Below are 27,422 nucleotides of genomic sequence, written 5' to 3' on the forward strand. Positions count from 1 at the left end.
GCCCCTGGGCGTGTAATCCATCCTTAGTTGTGACACTGTAATTTTATTTGATAATTATGTGAGGGGTGCCCCCTATTCACTCGAGCACCTGCCCCCCTAACATGTCTGTGCACGCCCCTGGGAGACAGTGGTGTGTTTAGATGACCACACTTTTTTTTCCAGGCAGGAACCCAGCTGGTGAACATGGGGTTAAGTTCTGCTCCTCTGTGCCTGCGCTCAGCGTTCATCCCTCTCTCTGTAACGGGATGCGCCACCGAGTCGCGCTGCTGCTCTTAAGCTGCAGCAGGTCAAACATATTCAGCGCAAGAGGCGGCGCAACATGGGCTGAGCCTATTTGCTCAGGGAAGATGATCTGGAGCTTCTGCTGCAACAGTGTGGTCGTGATTTTTCACCGATGAGGAGCTGATCCGCCTCACAGACAGACACACGGACATGGTGACACGTGGTTCTCTGTGGGTGTGGGTGAGAGGAGCTGCCGGACAGCGGCTGGATTGAACGTTCGTCGCATGGGTGTGTTTTCACCCACACTTGATTCTCACTCCGGGACCCGGGACAATGCGCGCGGTGAAGGAAACTGGTTTCGCGGAGACGTCCGGAAAACGCATCCATGCGCCAGGGCCAGCAGCAGCCCGCATCCAGAAATGCGAGTGACAACACAAAGCCTGCTGCTGCTGCTGCTGCTGCTGCTTTCACGGAGCTGCGATAAGAAACCGCACATTGCACAGCGGCATGGGTGCGTCAACGAGGTTGTTTCGCTACATTATGCGGATGAGGCTTTGGCACGCAGCTGCGCAATGAGACAATCCGGATTCATCAAGTAGACTTTATCGATACATAATCTGACAATATGGCTGATCAGAGCAACATCCAGTCCGCCGCCTCCAAGAGCATACGGCCCTTCAAATCTAGTGAGGAGTACCTGTATGCCATGAAGGAGGACCTGGCGGAATGGCTGAACACACTCTACGACCTCGACATCAGTGCGGACACCTTCATGGACGCGCTGGAGAGCGGCTGCGCTCTCTGTCGACACGCCAACAACGTGAACCGCGCCGCGCAGGACTTCCAGCTGGAGTATCCGGAGGCTGCGAGCTCCATGAAGCTGCCATCCAAAGATGTTGTCTTTCAGGCGCGCAACGCCGTGCCCGGCTCGTTCCTGGCGCGGGATAACGTGTCAAACTTCATCAGCTGGTGCAGACAGGAGCTCTGGATCAAGGACGTCCTCATGTTCGAGACCAACGACTTGGTGGAGAAGTGCAACGAGAAGAATTTTGTCCTGTGCCTCCTGGAGGTGGCGCGGCGCGGCTCCAAGTTTGGCATGTTGGCCCCCATGTTGATCCAGCTGGAGGAGGAGATCGAGGAGGAGATCCGGGACCAGGAGAGTCTGCGGAGCGAGGCAGGGGACAAGTCCGAGCAGAGCGTGTCCTCGCCGAGCAGGTGTTTCAGTCGGAAGGAGAGCAGTCAGAGTGTGGAGGATGAAGACGAACCTGAGCCAGAGCCCTTCATCTGGCCGCAGAAGAGGGTTCTGTGTGACATGCGAAATTTGGATGAGTTGGTGAGTTGCCAGAGAAAAGATTTCAAAGCTGCAGACCACTGCATATCTGTAGCTGCAGCTGATGCAATAAAAACACTCACTATTTTCCCATAACCTCATCATGATTCACATCCTACATCAGAGTCACTGTATCACAGCTCAGTCATTTTCTTCATCAAACACTGCAGATATTCTATTCTATCATCTCCAGGCTTCTCAGCCCCAGATGAAGAAATTATCTGTAGGTTTTTTTGTTTGTTGTTTTTGGTGCTTAAAGAAAACCAACCACTCCCACAGTTAAACTGTGTCAAAAGTAAGGCACCGTCTGTGGAATGTTCATGTAGGTGCTATAAGGAGAGGCAGCGGATACCCCGTGGGTGTGGGTGTGCACATGCATGAACTTTGCATCACGTTGTTTTCAACTGTGCTGTAAAATGTCCACTTACCTGTCAGGGTCAGTCAGTGAGTGACTGACGGAGGAATTCCTCTTGTGAGTCTGAAAAGTCAAAGGTCATATTCTACGTCAGGAACATTCAAATACTCACGGGCGTCCTCGGCTCGCTGCCTCATACATGTCCCCTCTTGTCATTTTCCCCACTGAAAAGGTTGACCTTTGACCTTTGCCCAGGCCCTGTCTGACATTAGCTCAATGCAAAGATCTTGTTAGTCAAGTCAAGTCTGTCAGACTGACCTGCAGAACACATGCTCGGGGCAGAAGTTAGTATTTTTATTTGTTTTTATGAGAAGAACGATGTCAGTGTTTGAAACTGGTCAGGCATCAGGGTCAGGAGCTTCTACTGTGACCTCTGCAGACACAAAGAAGAGCGTGTGTAGAAGGCCAGGGCTGCAACTAACAATTATATTCATAATCGATTAATCCGTCAATAATTTTTCAGATTAATCCAGTAATCGTTTGGTTCATAAAATGTAGATCAAATATATATAAGATATATATCAAATATTCACATTTAACAAGCTGAAAAATCATAAAAAACTTGCTTTTAATTAAAAACAAACAAACAAACATGAAACTGGATTAATCAAGCAATTGTTTGGTCTGTAAAAATGTCAAAAAATGTTGAAAATGTAGATCAGTGTTATGTGGAGTGAAAAAACCTGAAAATATTCACATTTAAGTAGCTGAAAAATCTGAAAAAAACCTGTTAATTGTAAAAAAAACTTTCAAACCGATTAATCAAGTACGTGTTTGGACCATAAAATGTCAAAAAATGTTTATCAGTGTTATATATATTCACATTTAAGAAGCGGAAAAACCTTAAAAACTTGTTTTAAGTACGTAAAAAACATTACAATCGATTAATCAAGTAATTGTTTGGCCTGTAAAGTGGAAATGTCACCTGGAAATGATGATATGATCATTTCTTTGTTACATGGAGCAAAAAAAAAAAACCCCTGAAAATACTCACATTTAAGAAGTTGACAAATATTCAATATTCGATTATAAAATGACTTCACGATTCATAATCTATGAATCGTTGCAGCCCTAATCCAGACTGTGTGCTGGATTATACCAGTTGACTGCTTCTCAGGGGAGAAAGTTTGAAAGCCACAGGTCGTACATCTATATATCCGTCTTCTCTGAGCGTCGCTCTAACACATCCCTCAGCAAACATACACAGACACTGTGTACACACAGGATCCGTCGTGTTGGTCAGTGGCAGCTTCTCACTGATTCAGAGACCTGATGTTTGTCTGTCATCATTTATCCAGTGAAGAAACAAACTGACTTTCATGTTCACTGTGCAGAACAGCACACATCAGCCACACCAGGCTCTTCAAACTAGAAAAAACCACAGTGAAAACAAGCCACAGCATTAAAATAGCACAGTATTATCAAGGGTGTATTACAGTCAGTACATTTCCACGCATAGTTAAGTCGATCTATAGTTACAGCTATTTAATTGACTGACTGTTCTCATCCCAATATACAAACACTATGATACTAACATACAATACTGTGTGCAGTTTAGTCGGACTAACACAATAATTTGGGCTTTTCCTATTATGTCAACAAACCAAGTGTTTCCTACTAGTTGCACATAAGTAACACATCTTGTCTTCAGCTCTGTTGTCCACTCTGGCTGAGATTGTTTGGGGCAAAAAATTCCCCGTCTACATACAGTAGATTTATCGGAACTTATTTATTCTGTGAACATGCAAGAGATGAAGGCACTTGAATTTCATGTATTATTCATCAACCTGTTCATGATCTGCATGCACATTTGCACCCAGTAACATTACAACTGATTACATGTAATCAATTCACTCTTACAGAGATGTTCTTGACTCGCCTTATTGTAAATGTACGGTAAAATGATGAAATACATTGTAATTACACTTTATTTTAAAGATGTTTATGCTGAAATACACGTTTTTAATGAGTGGTCGCATCATCGCCACATATTTTTCTGTCATGACCTTGGCAGCGTTTGCGTCGGCAGTGCTTTATAGCTAATTCTGCGATACAGCCAATCAGAAGTCAAGAAGAAGTGAAGATTCAAGCCAGCATCTTTTAAACTAGTCGTAATCTTCGTCACTAGTTAGCTGTGGGCGACTGGATCTGCTTCAGTTGAAGACGTTTCACATCTGATCCAAGAGGCTTCTTCAGGTCTGGCTAAGTAGTATTGAGAAGCAGGTATTTAACCTCTGAGGCTGACACTGGTCTAGAGAGTCATTAAGTGAAACAATGCAGATCGTTCATCCCTCCCAGTTTCAGGTTGTCGGTTTCGTCGTTCACGGGGGGTGCGAACGGTTCGTTGGGATCGTTGTTAAGTGTTTGCTTGTTGATCCTTTTTGGAAGAGAGCTCAGGACAGTATTGTCGATGGCCGATATTTGGCGTCTTGGCCTTGAATACAAACCTGACATGGTTTCTCCGATGCAAGCACCTTCCCAGCTGCCACAGGTCTTGAAGGCGGGGTACACCCTGGACACGTCACCAGTGGTTCTGGTATAGGGAAAGTCATGTTAAGTGAATTTTGTCTGTCACTCAGGTGCAGCGCACACATGCTGATAGTTGTGTACGAGTGCACCTTTTTCCCCCCGAGGCAGCACCATGGTTATTGTTCTTTGCCGACAGCCCCATTGTGCATGTCTTTGGACTGTGGGAGAAAGTCGGAGTTCACAGAGAGACAACTCCACACAGACTCCACACAGAAAGGCCAGTGGTCAAACTGGGATTCAATGATCACTCGCAGTATAACTTCCTCTTAGAATATCTGGCTTTTCTCTGTCCCTATTGTTGTCTCTCAGCTTTGTTTATTTGTTACTGGGGAAACTGCACTATGCTGAGGTTAATTGCACAATAATGAATATTATTGACTACTTAGCTTGTAGTCATGTAAGGTTAGTGACTCACTCATCTTGTCATGATGTGTCATGTATACTACCTGCCGTTTACAATGGGATGTTAATCTTTAACACCCTCATGAAAAATACTCACCCCAACTGTGCACATATGTTCTTACTCATCCCCACAGTGGGCCGGCTTTCCACCCTAACTTAAGGAAGTGGCTGGCGTCTCATATCCTTCATTGTAGTTTGACTCAATCTCAAAGTTCCCTTTTCCCTTTTCCTGGAGTCTTGTTTTCTCAGGACAGCTGATGGTTCACGTCACTCTGTACATGTAAACATAAAGTTGATCCTGTCCATTAGATGATTTTCTTTCAGTGAGAGATTATAATATTCTGTAATATGCTGCACTGAACCTCAGGTGAAGGACCACGATTATTTACCTACACATATAAACTTTTTCTTTATTTCCTAGGTCTAACACTTTGACTCCAAAATTGATCAAGAGAGTCCCATATGTGCTAACACAGCCAAAATGAAGGCCAGTTAAAGCTAAACCACTTCCTCAGAAATGATGCTTCATTAGGACCCAGTTTTGGTCTCAGTGAGGACAGCTGGTCCTAACATGTGCACTATCTCGATGCATAGGAATCCATACAGAGCACAATCATCCACCCATAGAGCTGATGACAATGATAAGAGCTCCACAGCCTCTGATGACTTCCTTCAATCGCCATCTTTCCTTCTTCCTGCTCACTCATATAAACTGGTTCACGTCTCTTCTCACCGCAGGCTTCGACATTCAGCCCTTGTTGTTCAGTTCATGTATGTGCAGGCCCCTCTTTCTCCCGCCCCCCCTCCCCCCATGTCTCCACATGGAGATGATAAAAGCGAAGAGCAGAACAATATGTCTTGTTTGTGGCATTGAAGAGAGGAAATGAATAGACTGCCACTGCTGGCATCGAGGTAATTAGAGGATGACGTCTCAATCTCTGTGTGGAATCACCAGCACAGCAGAGTGGAAGGGTGACAGATGTGTGTCTTTTGTCTGTGCGGCTACTCATCACTAACTTATGGTCCACTTCATGCATTCAGGAAAGAGAAAAGGGGTAACAGAGGACGTATCGTGTGCCCAGAGTGACTTTACTGTACACTCTGATAAACCTGACTGCAGTGGATGTTGCTCTGGGAGGCAGAGCGGCGGTGGAGAGAGGGGGGGAAAGGGAAAAGTAGGTCATTATGGTTTGCACTGGGTCACACTTACACGCTTTGCTGAGAGAGCGTGGCATTCTTCAGCGTTTTTCTCCCTCTCTCTCTCTCTCTCTCTCTCTCAAGTGTCACATGCACTCCTTATTTTATGGGTTTATTATTTTTTACAGGTTATTTTTCAAGCTTTAGTCCACACTCTGCTGTTTTCCTTTGCAGCAGGGTCCTCGTGAAAACAGCTGACTCCGCGCTTTTGCATAATGTCCGCTTAATGTCTTTATTGTTGTGTTCCGTTGCTGTTAGCGCGTCTTTGCGCGGCTATCGTTTTAATTTGGTTTATATCTGAGCAGGCATCTGTGTGTGTTTGCCGGGTCTGGTGATTTGATTGCATCTGTCAGTCTGGCTTTTTATTGCAGAGTCAGAATGACAGAGAGTCCTCAGAGGCACACATAGATTCCTCTAACCTTGCCTGTCTGTAGGACAGTGCAGAGTGTTGTTGAGCCTTAATGCCATAAACGAGGAAGACACTGGCCCTGATATTTAACTCCTTGCTCTTGATTGATAAAGTTGCTCTTTAAAACAGATGATAGATGGAATTATTCACCTTTCAGCACTTGACGTGCGTTCGATTCGTGCATCCTCCCAGCCCCTGATGGACCATTTGTCATGTGGCCAAAGACTGCTATTGATTTCTGGAGAAGGGCTTTTCTTGAAGCGGCTGATTGCGGCTGCCAACGTACGATTACATTTTTCACCCTGATCGATCATACAACATGAACGCTCAGACGGTGTACGATTATCAAACTCATCATTGAAATGTGTGTATTATCTTCTTTTTCAGCTGCTTATTTGAGCTAAATATAGAGACCAGAAACAAACAAAAATGAGCTCAGTTTAAAATACATGTACTAACCAGACGGCATCCATCTGTTTTCTACCGCTTCCACGTGAGGGTCGCGGGTGCCAATCCCAGCTGACATAGAGCGAAAGGCAGGGTAGACCCTGGACACTCTCACACTCACAGTCAATTTGCCTAAAACCCAAATCTGCATGTTTTAAAACTGTGGGAGGAAACCGGAAAACCCAGAGAATACCAACACACGGAAAACATGGGTCACGAACCTTCTTCTTGGTGCAAAGGCAAGAGTGCTAACCACTACGCCATCTGTGTGACCCATGGTTCCTCTAAAATGTCAAAAAATGTCTAAAATAATGGTAAATGGTAATAAAATGTTGTTAAAACTTGATCAACCACTGTATATGACTAGTTGGTTCAGAATCTGCTGTTTATCACGGATCACCATTTAATTAACGGCACATTAAAACCAATAGAAGCTCAGTTTCAATTCATCTCTATGTGACAGCAGAGAATAGCAGAATATACAGTATACTATATACATAACTGAGCCTGAAATGAGCTTCCAGCTGCCGCCGCTGGTACTAGCACTTGTAAAGCTCACGAGTCGACACACAAAAAAAAGACAACTCCCTTTTTTATATGTCAATATAAATAGTCAGTGCTGCCTCCTCAGAAATAGTCAGCTGAGAACACCGCGCCAATGTATCTGTCATTCACATTTCTCGTGTGCAGCAGTAACCGACATACACGACTCTGGTCCAACTGTTTTTCTACCTTCTTTCATCAAGTCTGGCCTGTCTGACCAGCTGCTAACAGCCATTTCCATATCTCCCCACAGTTCATCCCCTCAGGCCACAGGTCTAAAAAAAAAGAATTCAGTTATTCATAACGTTCTTTCACCCCTCAGGTTGTTTAAAGAGACGAGCTTGTTTCATGTTTGTGCAGGAGGGACAGTCTCTGATAGGAAGCGGTTTTCAGTGTGACTTCACAAGCTGTAGGAATGCTTACTTGTGGGTGGTGGAGCACAAGTAACCCCTCAACTTCCAAAACTCTCCATTCTGCATAACAAGCGCCCCCTGTGGCCTACTTTCCATGTTCCTCTGTGTGTGTGTGTGTGTGTGTGTGTATATCTGATGGTGAGGTTGTTTCATCTTGGGAAGTTGCCAATCGTGACAAGAAGATCCTCTGTCACGTAACCAAAGCCTTATGTTTGAACGTCTGTATAATCTCTGCTGTAAGAGTAAATCATCTTCCGTCATCAGCAGTCATCTCACAGGAACTGGAAACATTCCTGTGTAAATTCCCGTGGAGCGATTTGTTGTAATGATCAGTTTTTATTGCAGTTTTTATTATTTTCTTTGCACAGGAATCATAAAAAAGGGAAAAAGTCACAAAGCGACCAACACACCCATGTTTGATTAAAGCACGGGAGCAAACCAGCCGTGCACTGACACAGTCTGTTTATTTATGAAGACTCACTGTCTGAAAAACCTGTATCACAAAACCAGGAAACTGAAACCAGAACTGCATCCCATTTTGCATATCGATATGCGATACGACGGCATTAATCTCCAGCACACAGTGTCGCACAGGGACTTAGAGCACATGTGAGTGCAGAAAATGGGGGAATCACAGCTAAACAGTCTTTATCTCTGCCACTCCCATTTCCTCCCTTCATCCCCAGGGTTTGCTCGGCCCTGTGGTTTTGCCCGATCTCTTCCACGAATGTCCTTTAAGATGTCTGTAGGTCAGGAAGCGAAAGAATGAAGAGACTGTTGACTCACACGGAGCACATGACGTGATCTGAGCAGTGGGGTTTTTAATGTCCTCAACATCCCATTGAAGCTGAAAGTGTTTCTCTTTGTGCTCTTGCACAAGCATCTCTGCATTCCTGTCTTCAGATAGAGCCAGAAGATTCCCAACACTCAGTCACTGTGTCTCTTCCTCTCCTTTCCTTCTCAAACATCAGAATGTCTCTCATGTGACCTGCATGCATCCATAATTCATCCTACATTTTTCCCCCCTCTCACCGTTCTGGCTCCACTTCCGCATGTTTCCGTGACCTTGTCTCTGTCTCTGTCTCTCTCTCCCTGCAGTGTGTGTGTGTGTGTGTCCACAGTGAAGACATGGGAAGTGCACACATTTCGTGTGCAGGGCTTCGCCGAGTAAATACGTCCAAATGCCAGGGCTGCTATTGATTAAGCTGTTATTAAAACAGCTCCTGGTGTGACTTTGTATCCCGATCCGTGTTTCATACGGAGCTCGGTGTGCGAGAGCTGCACCTTCCCTCCGGAGGAAAACCTATGACCTCAGCTGAACGGCTCCCAGGCGAGAGAAAGGCTTCTTTATAGCCTGAAAAAAAGAAGGCAAACTGTACAGTTAAAAGGGGAAGGCTCTGTGTGTGTGTGTGTGTGTGTGTGTATATGTGTGTCTGTTGCCATAGCAATCTTTCCATTAACTCACAGGCTGGGGTTTTTCCAAACAGGGCTAGTCCACCTACTGACAGAACGACAGGCGGAGTGACAGAGTGGAGAGAGAGAAAAAGAGGGCAAGCAGATGTAGAAATGTAAGCAAAACAAAGAAAAAAAAAAGAGAGAGACAAATATAGGTCTGGTCAGCTCATGCACCGAGCTAAAAATAAGTGCAACAAAAGAGAGAGAGAGAGAAAAGAAAGAAGGCTGGACAGATGTAGGTGAGAGGGTGAACAGGTGAGATGCAGGTGGGGTTTCCTTCCCCTTTAATTTGCACGGTGAGAGAAAGACGGCTGCTATTTAGAGAAAATAACAAGGTGCCTCCTTAATCTTCCCAATCCACTTTAATGAAGGTGTTGTGGGTCAAGCACACACACACACACACACACACACACACAAACAGAACATCACAAGCAAAGCTGTACCTCCTGAGCCTTGGATTCAGCTGTATGAACGGTGCTTAAAAGCAGTGGTTCACTCGCTTCAGCCATGAAAAGGTTACACATTTACCTGTTATGATGATTATACGTGTCGGGGAAACTTGATATCCAGGGAAATATCATTTTTAACACCACGGGGGGAGGGATAACACTTTTTTTTTATTCTTTTAAATGAATAGTGCAAGTAAAAGAATAAGAGCACCAGTGACCACACAATTGTTCAGGTAATCGCATGATATGTTTGGTAAGTCTTGTTGCTGGTCAACGTTTCTCAGTTTCAATGTGTGATTTTAGGAAGTTATGTGTTCAGTTATGTTATCTTGACACTCTTTGTGTCCGTACTGTTGCAAATGAGTATTTCATCTGAAACCAAATATGTAGTATAACTGAATATCAATTATTTGACAACACTAATTTATTCATTCTCCAACATTTATCCTTTGAGGGGCAGGTGGGAGCAGGAGTCAATCCCATCTGATGTTGGAGTGAGAGGCAGTATAGACCCCCGGGGGGCAAGTTGATAGATTACTTTCCAGTTAGGCAATTGATCAGACAGTTCCTGGAATAGTTTCTACCTCATTACGGGTCTTTGGCTGAGAAACAAATAAATGAGAAGCTTTAGACAGCCAAGGTGAGGGAGCAATAGACTGAATATAAAATAGAAGTCATCTTCTGGTTTAAAAAGTTAAGTCCGGGAATAAGGAAAATAACTCAATTATTTTATAACAATAATAATCATCATTTTCCTGAGGAGTTAATGGTCTCACTCACTAGTCCCAGGTCTTGTTCAATAGCATGTGATTTCAACTGTGTAAAATGAGATTTTGTGTGAGTGCGTTGTTTGCCGCCATGAGACTACGTCCATGTTTATACACAGTCTGTGGAAGGAGCCTGACTTGTGTTGCTGTAACATCAGCTTCCCTGTGAACACAAATACTGTTCTCTCCCTCTTCTGTCACTCCGCCGCTCGACTTTCGCTCGCTCCTGCCCGACAAGTCCGCGCAAGCTTTTGTCTCGCAGAGAGAGGCCAAGACAAACATCACAAGTGGTCCAGGCCTGACTGAGAGAGCCCGGGCCTGCGCAACACAGGCGGGCTTCGCTCCACCCTGCAGTTGTCTGACTTCAGTTGACTAATAAGCACCGCCCTGACCACAAGCAAGGGCACCAGCTCTCGATTCAAAACCCAGCTGGCTGCCTGCTGACATCATAACCACCACCACCAGTCTGGTTTCTGAGCTCTCTCTCTCTCTCTCTCTCTCTCTCTCTCTCCTTCCTTTGTGATGTCACAGGCACAAACACTGTCATGTAACAGCCAGAGTATTCATTAGCACGTCCGCACGTTTATTTTTGTGCTTTTGTGGCAGTTTGCGGTGACTTAAATGACCAAAATGTTCTGGAGAGATGGGACGAGGCAGGGAGTTTAATGTGGTCACAGAGAGAGAGAGAGAGAGAGAGAGAGAGAGAGTGGGGCGGGGCATGAAGGTGCATGGAATAGTAGGAGCGTTTGACATGAAGATGACGCACACACACACACACACACTGAAACACCCTCATAGAGCAGGCAGCCATGACGGCTCATTTCTCGCACAAATTAACAACAGAGTCACTGTTTCGTTGACACACAACCAGCAGCTCTTTGGTCACTGTCACACATGTATGTGTCTAAACATGATTCCGTGTGAGGTCAATGACCTCAGGAACGGGAAGGGATGGATAATACGGCACTGTGCCAAAGTCCCAGCTTTGTTGTTGTTGTTTTTATGGCAAATTCTGGGTGTTTGGATTGAATCTTGAACAAACTTGGCTTCATAGACATGAAATAGTCGGACAAACACAGTTATTATCGTTCCACTTCACTCCACTCAGGGTCGTGTTATTGTTCAAGTGGAAGTGTAGGTCACACTAAATACTTGACCTATTAGACCTATTTTAAAACTGCATACGTGTTTCTGGCGTTTAATATTGAGCAGCAATTATACTTATAATTATAGTCATTATAGTATTCTATAGCAAACCTAATTGTGGCCTCAGGTTACTGCATAGTACTGTGTATGTGTGTATGCTTGTATTTGTTATCTCTTTAGGACCTATTCTGTAGTAGTCCAGGGACCAAAACCTGGTTCTAATGAGGCAGAACCCCATTTTATTAACTGGTTATGGTTAATGTTTTGTTTCTGCTGTTCAAATGAATGGAACCTTTCTCTCTGTGTGTATATGTGTGTGTGTGTCATCATATTTGTGAGCTCTGACTGATAAAATGTGTTGTTTTCTTTTCTTCAGGTCCGTGAGATTCTGGGCCACTGCTCCTGTCCAGCTCAGTTTCCTATGGTCAAGGTGTCAGAGGGGAAATACAAAGTGGGCGACTCCAGTGCGCTCATCTTCATCAGGGTGAGTTGTCATCACCAGAATATTGTTTCTAGAATATTCTACGAGCGTGTGTTTGTGTATCTTTTTCAGACAAAGTTATAGTGTTGTGTTATTTTGACAGAGACTGAGAAAACCATCACTGTTAGTTGATGAAAAGTTTTAAACATATGTCCTTGGTTTGACATTGTCAAGCCTCACAGAACCAAGTTAATAGGTAAAATGTTCTGAAATATATATATACTGTCAGTTGATAAATGCCTTAACTTTCTTTTAAGGCCATTTTTGGAAGCAGGATTAACACAAACAACACAATGGAGCCCTGACATTATGACGTGCATCACTGATAAACAATGACATCATTCTGCCCAATCCTTATAGTAATAATAATAAAAAACTATTTCTTCAAGGAAGCATAATTGTCCACTCCCATGTTGATAAGAGCACTAAAATATACCTTTAGCCTTATGTTTAGAACAGATAAATACATTTTTGTCACTCAAAATGATAACTTATTCTACAGGAAACCTTTAGAAGATTTCTTTATAGATAAAAAATACAAAAACAGAAATTGGCAATAAGACTTCCTGTTTCCCTGCACCTTTGTTATGTGTTTACATGTGTGCCCTCTGATGGTTGACCCTAAAAGTCATGTTGTCAGTCAGTCTTTCACCCACAGACTTTGAGGGAACATAATTACCGCGTTGCCCTAAATCACTGTATATAATTAGAGGATTATCATAACCAGAAAAAAGCCAATATGACCTAAAATAGGTTTGTTTGGCCCAAAGTGTGAATGACTGCAGAGACCTGCATTGATTCTATGGAACCATATGGTGCAGACATATGGCATCGTATGCTGTTTCAACAAGAGCGAGGTTATGTACAGTAGTAGCAACAGATCTCTGCTGCTGGGCTGCATCAGAGCCTTGTACACTGTACACTGTACACTGTGTATAACAACATTGTGATTTCTCTCGCTCTCATCGGAGTGTTTACACACTGCCGTCATCTGGCCCACTCCCAGAACTCTTCTACTTTTTCCACTGAGACACAAATAGTGCTTTAGGTCATTTCCTGTGTTGGTCCTTATCTTGGCTCTAACCTGTTTCTGCTGGACTGTTTGTCTCCGTATGAGAGCTGCTATTGTACCCACGTCAGGCCTCAGAGGACTGGGCAGGGAGGCTGGCTGATACCAGGGATCGATTCGGTCTCAATTACCTAAAACGTACCACAGCCACAGTAATGGACTCTTTGGGGAAGCTTTCCAAGTTGGCTGCAGTGACAGGATTGGGACGCCGAACTGTGTGTAATGTCGATATTTCATCAATTTGACTAGCGCCACTTCATCCAGACCGGGACACGCGATACATACTCTCTCACCCATCGTCTACCACTTTATCCTCCAGATGAGGGGGGTGGGGTGGGGGCGCTGAAGACAATCCCTGCTGAAAGGCGGCGTACAGCCTGGACGAGTCGCCAGTCCATTGCAAGGCCACATAGAGATGAAAATCACAGGATACCTCATGATGCGATACGATGCGATGCGATGCGATGCGATGCGATGCGATGCGATACGATGCGATGCGATGCGATACGATACGATGCGATACGATACGATATGATACGATACGATATGATACGATACGAAGCGATACCAATAATATCACAATACAACAAGTCTGTCATAATCACTATATTACAAGACAGTCATATAGCGATACATCTTGAGACCTGTCTAACTGAAGAGAACAAAACGTTAACGTGATAAGATAAGTGCAGGATTTAGAGAACAAAGTGCACACTTCTCCGCCATGTGGCCATGTGATATACAACATGCTAAAATATACACACTTTTCACGCAAAGTGATTTTTAGTAAGGCTAATTTTAAAGCTGCAGTGTGGAACTTGTTCATGTGGATGTTATTATTCTGCCTCTCTGTGGTCAAGTGCAACATTATTTGTGTGCTGCGTCCTTCATGCGAGAACAAACTCTGTCAGGCAATACTATCAGAGCTGCCTGAGGGAGTGTTTGTGTGTAAACACTGGCAGTGCAGAGGCGGGTGGGGTCAAGAACCTTTTAGCCCGTCCAACTGCTGAAAAACTGGACTTTTTGAGCAGTGGAATTCACTTCTGAAACTGTTAACCATTTGTCTCGTTTTACTAGATCAATGTTGGTATTGATATAAAATGATTCACATTCTGTATGCACATCAGTTTAAGTTGCTATTTGAACATTATTGTAGCAGAGAGGAATCTACATTTAGTAGTTCATATAGTAATAATGACTCTTTTCACCAGCATTATATATGAATATCATTGGGGCGGCTAACTAATGATTATTACGTAATTATTCTAATCTATTATTATGTAATAGATTAGTTATTTGGTCCATAAGATGCCAGAAAATGTTAAAACATGTTGACAAACCGCTGACGTGTTTCTGTTTTGTTCATAAACCAAAAAGGATTTAGTTTTAATGATTCATTTGTTATATAGAGCAAATAAAAAATAGTCACGTTTAAGAGGAAGAAAAAGCAGAGAGCTTGTTTCAGTTATTAACCTACGAGTGGAATCAGCAGTTTCCAAATGTCTGGTAAACATAATAATAATATTTTGTAGCCACTCTCTGTAAAAGATTAAATATGAATTATAAAATAGGCCAACATTAAAAAAAACCCAAACATGTGCACATTTATGAGCTTGTCAGAGAGATGAGATCAGCTCTCTTCATCCCGTCTCCGCCCTCGTGTCACTGGGGATGACAGCGACTACGTCCATGTGCCCGAGCGCCTGCAAGTGCACTCAGCACATTCCCCTTTCTCTTCAGAGGGCAGGAAGCAGGCCGTTCCTTTGAAAACCAACAAACCCCCTATTCAGCTGCCAAAGGATCGAACAAGGATCTCAAGCTGAATGAGGGGATGAAGTGGAGAAAGCAAATGGTCGAACGTGTCCTATATGAACAGAGGGAGGGAGGGAGTTAATAAGGCGTCTTTGTCCCCGGGGGAGTTTTCTCCCTGAAGGGAACGGATGCCTCTGCTTGTGGGCCACAACAGCTGAAATGAACCGTGAGCGTAATTTTTGAACCGGCAAAATTTCAAGGAGAAATTTGTTCAACACGCCCCCGCAATGATGACAAGACGTGCCTCTGTTCACTGTTGCCATAGAAACAGGATTGGGTCTCACTCTCTTTCTCTCTTTTCTCTGGTGTAGTCTGTCTGTAATATATATACTCATTCAGTGGTTGGTAAATCTGGCAGCTTAGCCACAGATTCAAAGAGGAAACATAGTCCCAAAACAGCAGCGTCCTCAGTGGCACTGCGCTGTGATACAGACAATACACCACAGAATACAATGAAAGGAAGATGAAGTCAATTTCTACTCGTAAAGACGGGGGAATCTTTACAAAGATTTGATTGTAAAACATGACCAGCGGATGATTCATTTGCTCCGTATGTGGAGTTGTTTTTCAGTTAGCCCTGTCAGTCTTTGTCATTTTCATCCAACCTTTTAACCCTCTCCTTTATTTGCTGTTTTTTTTTAAAGTTTTTCACTGAAATATAGACACAGTCTGAACATGATCCTCAAGATGTGGGTAAAACAAAGGGATCTGAGCTCTGACTGTGAGATTATTAAGCAGACGACGTCGAGCGCTGTAAACTCGTCTGACTGGCAGATGAATTGACTCCGCTTCCATCAGGGCGTCACTGTGTGTCGTCTGCTCGGAGAACAAACTGTTACTCCCAAGTGTAGAAATCTTCTTACTCATCTACTCAACAGTAATGCGATGGCATTTGTGATTTCACTACTTGGGATTTAGTCATCGAGATCATGTCCCCGGTTTCTGTTTTCCTTCTCTTTAGATTTGTATTTATTTGTCTATGTGATCGATAGTCGTGTAAGTGAGTGTCAGACTGCTCTGCAACACGCAATATATAAAGTTGCGTTGTGTTGTAAATTTAGGCCCATGAAAAATGATTACTGTCAGTTATTGTTGTGTTTTTGTCAGCTTTGTCTGTGTTTTTGTTGTTTCATTGTCTCTCATCACATCACAGAACATAAAAAGTCGGGTCTGTCGGGTAATGAGCTAATGGTCTGGAGATTTGTATTGTGCAATTACGTTTTATGACCCTTCTATGATTCTCTTTATAGTCGTTATCACACTGCAATAATCATGTCTGTCTATTTGGATTCCCAGAGCCTTTTTCCCCCATTATGACAGCTTCTGCCCCTCACTCATTCATTGTCTATCATCTCATCCTCTTCATCCGTTCACTCTCACATTCACACCTTTAGTCTATTTAAATGTCCAATTAACCTTTGCATGTTTTGGACTGTGGGAAGAAAACAGAGTACCTTGAGAAAACAATGAGAGAAAACTGCAAACTCCACAAAGAAAGTCCCTCAGTCAAACCGAGATTCAAACTTGTGACCTTCTTGCTGTGAGGCAACAGTGCTAACCCTTGTGTGACTAGCTACTGCTCCTTTATAATCAAAAACAATCAGAATTTAATAAGAGAAATTAGAAGCCTTGTATGTGGTATAATGCAGTGATTTCCAAAGACTGGTTCAGGAACCACAGATGGGTCACAGGACCTTTTTTAGGGTCCCCAAACATATTTGCTGAATTTTCCTGACCCTTTTGCGGAATATATTAATTAAAAATGAAATTAGGTGTTACAGAGTTAGTCGCCACATGATTGCTCTTGTCACAGTTGATATTTTGCTATTTGGGTCAAGGTTGTTTTCCATATTTAAAAGTCGATCTCTATATAGAACATTTTGGGAAACATTGGTAAGCTCTTCCTTGGACCATAACCTACTTCCCCGGAAAATTTGATCTAAATTCATCGTTTAGTTCTCGAGTTATTTTGCTCACAACAGACGGAGGTGAAAACACAAGCCCGTGTGACGTGAGTCAGTGACAGCAGATCAACCGTTGCGACATCAGAAAGTACCTCTCCAGGTTGTGACCCTTTTGGCAGCTGACCTTTGTCAACTTCAAACATGTGAAAGTTCACTCCATCCACCGCGATCCAAATAATATGATGTAAAAGTCACTGTTTTTCCACAGCGCTAAACCTGTCGCTGACACAAAGCCGCAGCAGTGGAGAGTAAGCAGTTTATACTCTCAGGTCTGGTAGAGATAAGCAGATCAGCTGTTGCGATGGATTTGATGTAGTCAAGGAGCAAGGTCACCGAAAAGACCTGTAATGGATTACATCAGAGAGAAGAAGGGGTCAGACACTGGAGCACATGTCATGTCTGGGACTTCTCCCCCCTCTGGTCACTCTCTGGTCAGGGGCCTGAAAATGAGAGGCTCTGCCACGTGTGAATTGGTGGAAATAAATAAACTCGGTGCCAGCCCACACACACACATGTGCCACTGTGTAACCTTTCAAACATGTGGCTGACAGACACTGTTACACAACTGGAGGCGAGGGACGCATCCGCAGTACTGTCACGTCAGGCAAAGTGAGTGTGCTGCTTCAGTGAAGGCAGATTTTGCCTGGAGGGAGTGACGTTCTTGGGCCTGATCTTGTGTGTGTGTGTGTGTGTGTGTGTGTGTGTGTCTGTCTCTCAAAGAGCAGAGGAGAGTAGGAAGTGACATATCCACCAACACCAACACTCCCCTCTGGTATGGCTACCCAGGCCTCCTCCTCATCCTCCTCTCTTCTTGGCTCCTCTCATAACTTGACACTCGGCCGAGGAGTGGGGAGGACAGCAGGAGTGAGTTGTTGCCATGCTAATTCACCCTGAAAACACAGGGTAGCCAGCTGAGAGGCATGGGAGAGAGCGGCCAAAAAAAAGGCCTTTCACAGCTCTCTGGCTCTTTATTATGCTACACTACTCTTGTTTGTGAGTTGGCATGGTAATGGACAGCCCTCATAATGGCAGCAGCTGGGGGTGATGTGGGAGAAAGAGGACGATGGGGGGCAGGGAACGGCAAAGGGTACAGGCAGGGGTGCATCTATTACGTAACACTCAGGGGTGGCCCGCCATCAACAAGCTGCCCCCAGTGGAAGAATTTACATATCCATTAACTTGTGTGTTCAATGAAGGTTTAGCCATTTTATCTGCACTTGATGTGTTTATTGCTTTTTGTCTATTGAAGCCTCGATTTCTCCTTTTTCTGCCTCAGGTCCTCCGTACTCATGTGATGGTGCGCGTCGGAGGGGGCTGGGACACATTAGAGCACTATTTGGACAAGCATGACCCGTGTCGCTGTGCCGCTTTTGGTGAGTTCACTTACTGTTCCCTACGTGTTAAGCCCTTACAAAACCACTTAAGTGTTGCGACACCAATAAAGGATTCTTGTCTCATGTCCCTGTTTGAGATCAGACACTGCTGGGCCTCTGGAACTTCAAATTCAAAACCGATAACACAAGAGTGTCTCCATATGGTCTTGAAACACACCTGCAACAACATGTGACTTAACTTTTCTTCCCAAGGTTCCAGGTCCTACTCTATGCCTGGTATCAGCAGGTTCCCACACTCTGTCTAACAAACTGCGGGTTAAACAGATACTGTTTGGGCCCCCCCATGTGTCGTGGTGGGGCCCAAACAGTGACTCCTTTCTCTGAAACAACTGCACACACAGTCTTGATGCTCAGTGCTTTCTGCTCGTCTTGCAAGAAGAATATTTTACGTAGGCTCATTAAGGTTTTGCCACAAAACAACATGTCGCCATAATTTATACAGTTCTAAAAAAACTCGTTGTTATGTATAATATGCAGTCTTGTTTGTTTTTGTTATGTCACCCAGCAACAATCAGTCTGAATCCCCACTGGCCTCATATCCTGTGAAGAATTTTATGCCCGATGATAAATGCTGCTGCAAGTCACGCTGACACTGACTCTGATCCCACATCAACACACCTGCGCTACTGCACGTCTCAACACGTGTGAACCTGGCACTTGAACTGCTCCGTTTACCATCAGGTTGAGGAGCAGCACAGTGACAAACAGCTCATAGCTGTGCTGGGCGAGACCTGTCCTTTAATATCCAAGCCAGGACAGGCAGCTGGACAGCTGACACCAGATTAAATCATAAGTAGTGTCCCAGCCCATGCTCAAGACCACACAATATTTTTTTAGACATATTTTTATTCGAGAAAATGGATTTGTCCACTCTTATGTTCAATGATGAGCGTGTTCCCCCATATTAGATAAGAGAGAACACGCTGATTGACTGGTTAGACTACAGATTGTAATAAACAGTTGACTCTTTCACTCATCCCTCACTTTCCCAAGCAAGTAAGGGAACAACACTGGCCTTCATATACATGTTATTCTTCTTTGTTTGTGTAGTAAGCTTCCACTTCAAAACTCCTAATACATGCTGTGGCTGTGTTTCTTTATTCAGGCTGCTGTAGAAACAAAATAGCGGTTTCAGTAAAGCATCAAGAACATATAAAAGGGTTGCTGTTATACACTTAGACAAACATACGTATTATAGGTATTATGTTTGAATTCTGCCAATAAACTAGAATAAAAGTCCACCTCTCTGGCTCAAGAAAGTAGCTAAAGTACTGTATCCTCTGCTGTCGAGATGTGGTTAAATATGGCTGTGTACAGTTTGTCTGGCCCTCACACAGACTTTAATCAATTCTAATTGTACAGGCTGTCTGATGTTGGATAGAAGTGTGTCTGAACAGCTTGTCATTAATCTGTCTCCACAGCCCACCGCTACCACCAGGCTAAAGCCAGCGGCCAAGGTCAGGGGACCCAGAGTAAGTCATCCAGCGCCCACTCCTCTCGCTCCACTAGCCCAGGTCCACACTGGCGAAATGACGGCATCGCACCTTACAAGCCCACGGACAGGCGCACCACAGAGCTCCCCTCTGCTCCAGGTGCCTCCTCCTCATCCTCCTCATCCTCCACACGGCCAGGACGATCACAGAACACTTCAGAGCTTGACTCTGGAGGACCTCGTAATCTACTTCCACGGCCGCCAAGGGACCGTTCAGAACCCAGACACTTTACTCCCCTCAGGTAAGTGTGTGGTTGTCTGTGCATGTGTCTGTGTGTGTGTGTGTGTGTGGATACGTGTGGTACCAGTGATGAGAGATTAATCTCTCACCAGCTGCCTGACAGGGCCGACTTAGTTTTTGCTACTTGCTCTCTCCTGCCCATAGACAGGTAGGCACACACACAAATACACACACACACACACAAATACACACACATGCACACATGGAACCACACTCACAAACACACACAGATGCCAGGAAGCCTCAGATTAAACCAGAGCAGATTTAACTAATCTCATGTGACATTGTCCTGTCAAATCCATCTCACACAGACGCCCCACAGCACCCCCCAGTGGCTACAAGGCAGACACCAGACATGTTTCCTCAACTCTCCTTTCTCCACACCCTTAATTTAATTACTTAGACTATGAACTGTACTGAGATCTGAACTGGGATCCTCACAGAGGTGTGTCTCAAGCCATTCTCCACCTCACTTTGTCTCTGATGAGATCGTGAAGTGGTGATCAAGTCGTAGAAGTGGGTGAATCAGATCCAGAGTTGTGGCTTGTTGAGATACTCATGATTAGCTGTTTCATTGAAAACTATTCATGCTCTCACTGAAGCTAACAAATGGTTAAGTTGGTCAAATACCCTCCCTCTCAAAAATGCAAAAGCTCCATTGTTCAACACAATTAGGAACCGAAGTGTGGTTTACTTTGGCCTGGAGCCAATGTGTGGCTCATGTCTTTATTGAGCGATGGCTCAGTCTCGACGTCAGACGAGCAGCTAATTTGAATTAACCCTATGTGGCTACGGCATTGCTTTACAAGTGCGCCAGACGAGATAAAGACTAATCTCACAACCATCCGTAGACAACTGTTCACAGCTAACTGGGGAAGTGGGTCAACAGGTGGACGGCACGCAGACAGATTGCCTTGCCTGAATATGTACAAATATAGTTTCTAAGGATAACTTAGAAGAAGTCAGGCTTAATAAAACAACTCAATAAAGACACAGTGTGGAATCTAAATGCAAAAAAACTTTATTCTGACAGACTGAAAACACAGGACTGTAGCATACTGTCATTCCTAATCTTTAAATACATGGATTGCAATAAAACAACTCAATATATAGTTTTCCGATGTTTTAGATGTTTTAGTTATTGCAGAAATTATTAGAAAACCATCAGGATGTATTTTTTTTGTTATCTAAAAATAGAACTATATGCTAAAACACACCAAATTTCACTGCCCTGACCTCATTTTGTTATTATTGGGATTGGGAGACCCCTAGTGGCAGAAATTACACATTACTTTTAAGTCACTATGGCATTTTATAGCTGACTTTGTGTCTTTTCCCCAAATTGTAGGAATAAGGAGACAAAGTTGCCACTAACAAGACGTCTGTCTGGAGACAGCGACTCCTCTACAGCTTCATCTAAGGGAGGAGGAGGAGGGGGACGGCCGTCTCTCGGTGGTGCCTCTCGGCGCTCCGGTGAAGACGTTATCCTACTTGTTAGTCGCAAAGACGGGAAGCATGCAATTGAGAGGCCTGGAGCAGGAAACCAGACCCAGTCGCCACGCCCCACACAGCCCCGTGCACGCAGTCAGTCCCGTGAACGTTCTGCACTCGCCCCGGTGCTCAAACCCAACCCACCACAAGGATCCTCTGATGGTACGAGGACAACACGTACAGAGAGGGGCCGAAACGAGGGCCCAAGAAGGTTCCATGTCCCGCGGTCCCAAAGCCAGAGTAAGATACAGAGCCGTACTCGATCCGGTGATGCCAGCCCTGGTCCTACTTCCTGCTACAGAGACCCTCAGCCCCCACTGTCAGATAGACGAGAGGACCTGAGGGCCAAACAAATGCCCCCATCCTCTCCCAGAATAGGTGGTGGGTTCTCCAAGAGACAGTCGTCCTCATGCTCTAATTCGCCTATTAAAGGAATCCAGAGCAACAACAGCTCCCCCAGCAAAAAAAGTATAACTACTCCCAGACCTCCCGTCCCTCGCTCTCCCTCCCTAGGAAAAAGCAGAGTGCTGCCACCAGTAACCTCAGGAGGTCGGTGTTCACCACACTCATCTCCCCGCAACTCTCACCATCATTCTACTCGCTCCCCCAGGATGTCACAGGGCCCTCGTTTCGCTGGGCGTGTGCAACATAGAAACAAGCCTGGCCTAGAGCACCAGGAGCCTGAGGAGGAAGGACTGGGCCTTGGTTTCCAGATGCTTCCAGTGCTGGACCCTCGGAAGGAGCAAGATTTGTATCGCAGTTTTGAGGCCGAGTTTCTGGCCAATACACAGCAGGCTAGAGTAGTGTCTAATAAACCTGCAGCAGGAGCTGGGACACATTCAGTGCCAACACTCACTGAGACTAATGACTCCTCCTCTTCTAACTCCTCCACATCTTCCCTGAATGTCGGGGCAAAGATAGGAACTCTGCCCGACCTTAGGGAGTCTAAGAGAACTAATCTTCGTCATCTTCCAGTCGATGACCCCTTAAATTTACTGTATGGACACAATCCTAGAGGAACACCTAACTTTGGACAAGGGGTGCCTGAATACTGGGGGGAGCGTGGAGGGGGTCTCAAGAAGCTCCCAGCCATCTCTAGCTCTATGGAGGAAAGGGAGATGCCAACTTCTCCAACTGGCATTGGAGATAAAGACTCAAACAGGTTAATGAATCAGGTCCCCACACAACCTGCTTTTCACTGTAGGACTATGAATGGAGACCATGGAGGTGGACCTTCAATGGGAGAGTTGACAAGTCAGCAGGGTCAGCTTGGGTGGGATACAGGGCCTGAGGGAGATGTTCCTCAGGGGAATCACCAGCCAAACTTTTCTCATGACCTGGAAAATGATGAAGGGAGTGATGACCTCCCACCCCCAGAGGCTTGTCCATCCCCTGTGCCTCTTCCCCCCTCTGAAGACTGCTCCTTCCGGGATTCCTCAAGTGAAAGCTCTTCGATGTGCTTTAGTTTGAGTGAATCCCGCTCAGACTCCCCTCCGCCCTCTTCACCCCTGGCCAACGGGGACACTGACGGAGAACTGCTGCAGACTAAGAAAGGGCAGAAGAAAGCAGACGGTGCAATTCCTATCTCAAAGCACAAACTTAGATCAAGAATCAGGCCTCGCACTGACAACAGGCCAGAGAACAGCCCCTCGCGTATCCCTACCCCAGTCAGCTACAAAGATCTGCAGGCTCACAACCCTCTCTCCCCCTGCCACACCCCACCTCTGTCCCCTCAGAGTTCTCGCTCCACTGGTCATCCAGCCACATGCAAGAGCCTGCACCAGGCCTTTGCGGACATGACACGTTCCCCAGTCATGGGCAACAAAGGCTGCTCGTACCCGAGACAGTCAGGAAGCCTGGATAATGAAGCTTGGATGTAGCACAAAACTGACACCTGACATGAAGGGTTGTTATTGTGGTGGTGGTGGTGGTCATGTCATTTGACTACTGTGTAAAAAAAAAAGAAAGATGTAAGACTGGGCTACAGACTGTTTTCATTGCATGTCAAACACTCCTTCTCTTTTGCTTATCGTCTCTACCGAGGTTTTCTGCAGGTGGTTCACATTTGCTTTTAATTTGCACTCAAGCCAAAATATTTATTACCAAAAGAAAAGGTCTTTTTAATGCTACTTTTAATGTTGTTTCAAAGAATGCATGGGGATGCTTTTGTGTTTTTTGCTTGTATTTTGTTTGTTTTTTTCTTTGCAAAACACTTGTCATAGTTGATACCAAGAGCTAGCGAAAGAGAGCATATGTGCTACCATGTGCCTCACTCAAGGGGCATGGTAAAGTGCCAGAGATTTAAAACTGTGTAAACACTAACTCAACCCTCAGTTTCACTGATTAGCTCCCTCTTGTGGTTCAACATAGCATCTCAGCTTGCCTTGACAGAGCTGATATTATTTATGACTGTGATATTCTACATCTCTGCACATATAATAGTCCTCACTTATGGCTCAATGTACTCATACTGACAATATACTAATAGGTAACACAGACAGTGGTACACTCATCATCTTTGTGACTTTATAAGCCAGACATGCACTACTAATCAATACTCAATTGTCGGATATAATGTATGATGTCAGCTTTTCACAATAGGTTTCGTTTAGTCGAGATATTCAATATGATTTACACGTTTTTTTTTTAATTATGTTTAATGCAGTAAAACATTTGAACTTTTAAGTGAATTAAGTGTAAACATTTTAAGGAGCAGTGTCAATGTCACTGAAAGAGAGTTACTTCTCTGACCAAACAGTTCTCTGGAATACAATTATGTGCAAATGATAAGAAGAAAGAATGTGTAAATAACATGTTGGCAAGGCAGAGAGATTTTGTTATTTGTGTATATATAAAAAAAAGGAATTGGATAATTAGTTAGATGTACATATTCACTGTATTAAGTTCTTTGCTGCCTTAGCTATGCAACATTGGTGTTGGAAAATGCCTTGACAATTCCCTTTGCCTTAAAAATCCTATTCACATTATTAATTTTTTTAATGTTTTTGCTCAATATCACACAAATCCATTGGCTAACACTGTTCATGTGAACAGAAATTGGAGAGATTTTGAAAGTGAATGTGGTAGAAAAAGCGAGCGACATTGCCAATTTTATTTTAAATGATACTTGGTTTGGTGTTTCATTCATCACAAAGATATTTAATTTATTGCCTCTGAAACCTAACAGTTATTTTAAAACACACTCAAAAAGCCTCATAACCATAGCAGATTGATTTTTAGAGACTGTGTATGGGGACATCTAGTGGTTAGAAAAAGACGTGATCTATTTACTTTTTCATGCTTTTGGATTAAGAAGACACACCGGTGCTGATTCGAGCCAACTGAGCCAGAGACAATGACACAAGGTGACGTTTGATGCTGGCTGAGGGAATGATTTTGACTTGAGTGACTGCATGTGTGCAATAGTGCATGCATAATAGATTCTGTAACTGGATATCAGTGTTGTCTCGTTAAGCTCTTGCACATTTGTCGTTGGTTTAAGAGGCCAGGCTCCAGCTACAGTACTTCTGTTTTTAAGTATTTAACAGCACAGGCGGGGACTTTTTCCAGTATATTTGAAGGTGAAGGTGTAGGAACTGTGGTGTCACTGCTCTGTAGAGATAAAACTTAACATTCATTAAGTAACTTCCATAGAAATTGTGGATACAGTGTGAGTAAGATGGGGGAAAATAATCTGTTTTTGCAGGGCAGTGACACATGATCTTAAAAGAGTGTGATTACCCATGATTGTATATATTGTATGAGAATATGTATAGAGTTTGAGAGAAGAGGGGAGTGATGTTGGTCTAATTTATTTATTTATGAAATCAAGTCTTAATGGACTCAAGTGACATCTATGTCCAAAGTGCTGTGAGTGTGTGTGTTCAGGTTAGTGCACATGAGGTGGGTCATTTCTTTTTTTAATTCTTTCTACACAGTTTACTGTGAGCAAACAAAATCAATGTATAGTTTGCATTACCACAGATACAGTAACTGGCTCCTTGTTGCTACAAATAATTTATGATGTATGAGTGTTCACTTAAATTGCTTTATCCTTCACATGAGGGTCGCGGTGGGGCTGGAGCCAATCTCCAGACGGAAAGGCCAGGATTCGAACCTTCTTGCTGTGAGGCAATAGTGTGAGCCACTATTCCGCTGTGCAACCCATTTATCTGTATTGTTCGAGCTAAATGGATCCAGTATGTATGTATGTATACACAGATATTTTAAAGTGTTGTGCTTTAGACAGACAGACAGACAGACAGACAGACAGACGACTTTATTGATCCCTTTGGGAGGTTCCCTCGGGGAAATTAACAGCTCAAAATTCAAATTTGATTTTTTTTTGGCCTATTTAAAGACATTGTCATTTGTATCAACCATAGTTCTTAAGTCTACCAGTTCTGTAAACTGTGACTTAAACATTACATTTGTAAAGCAACGATTGAAATGTATGTGATTAAAAGATTGTCCTTCTTTGCAAATTTTCATTCAAGTCTTTCCCTCTCCCCCTCGCTTTCCCCAGTCAGCAGAATCTGAATGTTAAGGGTCAGACGGTTTCCCGCTTGCTAATGTTGCTTTCACTAGAACTCCAATTAAATGTACAGATTGCTTGACATTTTGAATTTGTACAGTTATGTGTGTATGAAATAGCAATACTGCAACATTTCTCAGTTGTTGTTTTTTTTTATTTTGTTTTGTTTTTGAAAATAAAAGTACCGTCAAGTTGTTCTTGTAATAAACACCTTTCTCTGAAGTTTGAGTTTTGGGGGGCAGTCCTGCATCATATGAACAAGCATACAAAACAATGTTTATTCTTCACTCACAATGTGATTTGCGTGTGTATTTGCCCAGTGTTTTTAGTGCATATGTTTCCATCTCTTTATGCAGACTTTTCAGTCTCCAACTTGTAAACGGATAAAACACATCAAAATAAGTGTAATGTGGTTGATGTGCAGTGTACACTGCATTTACAGAACCATTGCTTGTTTTTCTCCCTCTCCCCCAGTTTGCTCCTTCTCTCTTTGTTCCCATTCTACAATTTACATATAATTTCAGCATTATTATCACAAAAGGTGCTGCTGTCAAAGCTGTTGCTATCACTGCTATTTATAACACCATTGTATTATAAAATAGTATTGTTGTCATGACAACAACCAGTCTGACAGCACTTAAATGTTATACATAGTATGCTCCTGGACTCTCAAGGCAGATGGCTGCACAGAGATTTTTCTATTTATTTTGTTGTTGTCTTCTGTTCACTGTGCTTTACTTATTGTATGAACTATAAGGTTTTGTATAATATTAAAAGGCCCTGGGCCTGAAAGAAGTTTAAGATAAGGTTTGTTGTGATTTGGTTCTATACAAATAAATTAGACTAGTTTGAGTAACTGTATCGTAAAATGCTTTCATCGTGTTGTGTTATGATAAGATATGATAGTATACAATACAAAAAGATACAATATACTTTATTGTCCCATTAGGGAAGCTCGTCTTTGGCTGAGCTGTCCTGCATCTCAAAAAAACATATTGTCCAGCATTGTACATGAGCATATATTGCAAGTAATTTAACAGAATATTTCACACAGCATTACAAAAACAGAAAAAAAAGTGCCCAATTGAGTTTTAAAGTGATTAAATCTGCATTCTGTTCCATATAAAAAATAATATTTAGTCAAATTAAGTTGATATCATGGACCACATGTTGCCCCCCACTCCATTTTATACAGCCTGCTCCTTGTTATCAAGTTATGA

General features: G+C 43.6%; 1 protein-coding gene across 1 annotated transcript; it reads left to right on the forward strand.

Annotated features, from left to right (window-relative positions):
• Window positions 1-66: 66 nt before the first annotated feature.
• gas2l1 (growth arrest-specific 2 like 1) lies at window positions 67-26,424 on the forward strand. Its single transcript, XM_044026627.1, has 5 exons — window positions 67-1,555; window positions 12,101-12,208; window positions 18,327-18,423; window positions 19,866-20,178; window positions 21,526-26,424. The coding sequence occupies exons 1-5, from the start codon at window positions 848-850 to the stop codon at window positions 23,546-23,548; spliced, it is 3,249 nt and encodes a 1,082-aa protein (XP_043882562.1). The 5' UTR covers window positions 67-847; the 3' UTR covers window positions 23,549-26,424.
• The last annotated feature ends 998 nt before the right edge of the window (window positions 26,425-27,422 follow it).

Source organism: Solea senegalensis, linkage group LG5 (assembly GCF_019176455.1).
Source record: "Solea senegalensis isolate Sse05_10M linkage group LG5, IFAPA_SoseM_1, whole genome shotgun sequence".
Classification (NCBI taxonomy): domain Eukaryota; kingdom Metazoa; phylum Chordata; class Actinopteri; order Pleuronectiformes; family Soleidae; genus Solea; species Solea senegalensis.